The sequence below is a fragment of the Crocuta crocuta genome, unplaced genomic scaffold (assembly GCF_008692635.1).
Source record: "Crocuta crocuta isolate KB4526 unplaced genomic scaffold, BGI_CrCroc_1.0 scaffold384, whole genome shotgun sequence".
Taxonomy (NCBI): domain Eukaryota; kingdom Metazoa; phylum Chordata; class Mammalia; order Carnivora; family Hyaenidae; genus Crocuta; species Crocuta crocuta.
The window spans coordinates 52,782-57,303 of record NW_027532182.1 but is presented as its reverse complement, the minus strand read 5'-3'; the positions used below and the strand labels follow the sequence as shown (position 1 = coordinate 57,303).

The 4,522-nt window shown below is 35.5% G+C and overlaps 1 protein-coding gene across 1 annotated transcript in view; it reads left to right on the top strand.

The window, feature by feature from the left end:
- Window positions 1-888: 888 nt before the first annotated feature.
- FBXO3 (F-box protein 3) overlaps window positions 889-4,522 on the top strand; it is a gene marked incomplete at its 5' end in the record, with an annotated part of 28,191 nt that continues 24,557 nt past the window's right edge. Inside the window, 2 exons of the mRNA XM_077777517.1 lie at window positions 889-1,004; window positions 2,866-3,029. Coding sequence (XP_077633643.1) covers window positions 889-1,004; window positions 2,866-3,029 — 280 coding nt within the window. The remainder of the gene's footprint in view (window positions 1,005-2,865; window positions 3,030-4,522) is intronic.

Genomic DNA, 4,522 nt, shown 5'->3' with positions numbered 1-4,522 from the left:
GTAAAATCTGAAAATCGAACTAAGGCTATTATATTATTTACCATCAATTGATTCTTAACATACCCCAAACATGGCTTTGACAAACCCCATGTAATTTAAGAGTCCCTTCATTGATTACCTACTGCCCAACTGAGATCTTTGAATATCAGCTTTTTACAATTTGTGATTCCTCTTCTGAAAGGATCGAAATCCATTTTCCTAATCCTAGGTTCATCCTTTTTGTAAATTAATTAGGTAGGGTAGGCTTTACAGGACTGAAGCACTATTGTATTAGAAATCTTTATATAATAAGAAAATTATTTATCTCTAATATTCCATGTTTTTGAGCAGCTGACACTAACTTGGATCACTATGGATACTGAGTCAGAACTATAATGAATCTGACGTATTTTATAGATGGGCTCTCCAATAGTTGCTATAATTAAAATTGTTTTTGGCTATAATATTTCTTTCCTGTAAGAAAAAATTGGAACCAAACAGACAAAAGGCTTATGTATTTAATATCAAATGTCTTGCAGATCTTAAAAAAATTTTTTTTGTTTACATCTGAATAACATTTCTTCCTATATGTAGAAACACTGTCCCAATAATAAATGCACGAAAACTCTTTGATTTGAAATTAACTCCAAAAGTATTATATGTTTTATAGACTTTCATGTGAAAATTATAGTTGTAGAGGTTTGGGGGGTTTATTTGTGAACTCATAGTTAAGTTATTACCACTCACAAGCTAATTATAGTAGCTAACATGCTGAACAGGTTTTAGAAGATACTGTTTTGCAAGTATAAGGGTGGAAAGTGGGAAATAAGAAAAACAAAAGGAACAAAATAAAACAACATTGAATATTTTCATCTTTGTTTCTAAATTGTTCTCTTATTTTCTTTCATACTAACCTCAAATCTGGTTACTGCCAGTTGTTGCTATGTCAGTCGAAGACTTAGCCAGCTATCAAGTCATGATCCGCTGTGGAGAAGACATTGCAAAAAATACTGGCTGATATCTGAGTGAGTATTCAGGAAATATGTATTTTTGAAATTCAGCCCTTGGCTTCCATAACACTGGTCTGTCCTGATTCTCCTCTCTAACCCTTATCTCTTTATGTCCTTTGATGATTCTTCTTTTGCCTCCCAGTAAATTCTCTAAGCTTCTGTTCTTGGCCCACTGCTTTTCTCCCTCTATGAATTCTGCATGTTGCCGTTTATAGTGGCTGCCTGTGTGCTCCTAACTCCCAAACCTGAATGTCCATCCCTAATAACCCCATGGAGATCACAGCTGCCTGCTGGACCTTTCCATTGGATGACCCACAAGGGTTTTCTGAGTTCAGTAAACGTTAATAAATTCGACAGAATGAAAGTGTAGTTGACAGAAGGTGGCATTGGGAAAGATGAAAGAAAAGGTAGGGTTGCCAATATCTTTTTGCAGATCGAGGGGAGTCAAGTAGTGACAAGTTGGCAAAGCAAGAAGTAAAGGTTTAAGTATATAAAGCTGCACGTTACTCAATAGAACTAAAAATAACAGGGCTATCAAACCGTGGGAGGAGGAAGGGTGGGGATGAGGAAATTTTATGTATTGCCTGCATTGATCTTTTACTTTGGAGTATCGGTAGATAGATGTAAAATGGATAGATCAAGACTAGAGGCATAAATGTTTGGATTTAAAACTTTTAGAAATAACTAAACTTTCCTTTGAAGCGTTGGGCTTAGAATAGGAGACTAGTTTTTCATCATAAGTTCTTTGGTACTTCATGGTTCTGATAATATGTATATGTATTATTTTGGTTAATAAAAAGATGCTTTCCTTCCAACCCCTGTCTCCACCCCCACCCCCCACCCCAAACAACACCTGAATTGTTCTTTTAACCATCCCTAAACCTCATCTTCCTGCATTCCTCATCTTCATGGCGGTACCATCCGCCTGGGCGTTCCAAGCCAGAAATAGGCATCAACCTAGGTCTCCTCTCTTTCTGTCTCTACATTCATTCAGTTAGCAGGCCCTTTCTGACTTTAGCCTATATATATTTCTTGAATCTTCCTTCTCATTTAATCTCGCTACCCGTTTTAGATCAATTCATCATCTCTTACCAGGATTCCTCACAACCCTCCTGACTCATCTATTGTGCCTCTAGTTTACACACCTCCCAAACCACAACCACAGTTCTGCTCTTTCAGCTCCCCTGTTAAGACCCTTTAGTAGCTCCATTCCCTACAGGATAAGGTCCACCCTTGTTAGCATGATACCGGAAGGTCCTTTGTGGCTGCCTTATCCTGTGCCACTTCCAGCTCTTAAGTTTATGCTTCATTCTTTCTCTCTGATTAGAATATACATTATTTGAGGGCAGAAAATAAGCCTCATTTTTAATGTCCTCCATGGCTGAGTATACACTCAATATTGTAGAATTGTACCAAATGAGAGATTGAATCATGTGATTACTTTGAATGCCATATGATTTTTCTGGCTAATTCAATGTAGATAAATTGGATTAGTAGTATTATATCATTAAGTTCTAAATGGTTTCTAAAGTAGAACAACTATATATGCTTTAAAACTTGATAATTGGGATGTTTTAAGGAGTAGGTTGAAATTCATACCTTATATACTACCCACATTGTGTTTTATTAAGGACTTGAAAACTTAGGGGAAAGAATAAGTAGAAATAAGAAAATAAATGGCTCATAATCCCACCATGCCAGCAATAACTCCTGTGAAATTCTTTGATGTATCACTTTTGCTATCTAGTCTTCATTTGTAGCTAAAATAAATGAAAAGGAAGGCAAAAGTAAGCACAAATTCCCAATAAAGTATGTTGGTAAGTGTTTTGATTTTATTTCAAAAGATTTTTAATCTAATTTTTTAAAATCTATTTAGGGAAGAGAAAACACAGAAGAATCAGTGTTGGAAATCTCTCTTCATAGATACTTACTCTGATGTAGGAAGATACATTGACCATTATGCTGCTATTAAAAAGGCCTGGGATGATCTCAAGAAATATTTGGAGCCCAGATGTCCTCGGATGGTTTTGTCTCTGAAAGGTACTGAGAATACAGGGTCTCCCTTCTTCATTTTAGTAACTATAGTATAAATAGGTTAAATAAATTTCGGTTTCTTATCATCTATGCTACTCTGTAATTCACCAGCATTATCTGTACTTCACCGTTTACATTTGGCCAAGAAAATAGGAAGCCTATATTGCTAAAAGGACCCTTGCTTTACTGCTTGTCCCGGTTTTGACTGCTTTGGGACCCATGTGACTATTTATTAGAAGGGAAAGCTGAGCTCCTTGTATCCTTATATTAGTTTTATAATAAACTCAGTAATGGGAAGATTGCTTGAGGATAACTACTGTTATTTCTTTCAAGGGATTTTTTTTTTAAATTAAAAAACTGCCTGCTGTATCAACCGTCTTTCTTACTTTTAGTGCAAGTAAATTGTTGTTTGCTAGTCTAATGATTTAGAAAGACCAAATATTAAAGACCTGGGTCTTTACGAATATGACAGCAGCCTAGTAAAGTAAGGAAAACTTTCATCCTTATTTTGACATTTACAGAACAGTGAAAACTAAGATTTGAACTGAGGTCAATTTGACCGCAGAATTTGTGCTCTTTCTATTATTGTCCAATTCTGGGAAGAGATATTAACAAGCTATTTCCCATTAATTTGATTTGCTAATTTATGCCCAGGAAGGTACATAAATAGGTTGCAGATATATTGCTACTTACCTGCTTTAACTTCCAAGTTTTTTCAGATTTCTCCACTAAAAGGAATTTAAAACATGTTTTGGCTTTGCTGAGCTGTAATTGGGATCAGTTCTTCTCACATGTATTCCTTCTGAACTAAGGTCTCTTTGGAAACAGCATTCCTTTTACATTTCCTATTTCCACTGTAATTTCCCATGCAAACATGAGTTTCATACAAACCATGATTGCATGACCAGATACTTCAAACTGAGTTGCTGGAAGGTAGAGGAAAGATTGATTTGGCAGGGAAAGTAGAGCTTTGAAGGAAAGTACCCTTGATTAATATCTTCAATGGCTTTTTTGTCTTGGAAGAAAAGAAAGAACAATATGAACAATATACACTTGGTATGTGGGGTTTTCAAAAGGAAAGTCATTCTGAAAATAGATATTTGGTGGTGATAAGTAAAATAGGTAAGGGTTTGTAATAGCTATTATTTTGTATTAAACACAAATCAAGGCACTAAGCTAAATACTTTATATTATTCCATTTAATTTCTCCAAATCTTATGAGGTAGATAATTATTATTCTTATTATATAGGTGAACTACCTAAGACACAAAAAGCCAATTAAGTTGTTTGCTATCACAAAACAAAAGGCAGAGCCAGGATTTGAATGTAGAACTGATTCCAGAGCTATGGTCTCAACAATTGATGAGAGAGAGGACATATTCTATTTTGTCCAGAGGGTCTTAGGACTCTTAGAGAGCTAGTGCAGCATTAGGGTGTTTGCAACATGAGAATGTAAGCATGGTTCTCCTTTTAGGTGCAAGAATGCTCGAAGATATAGA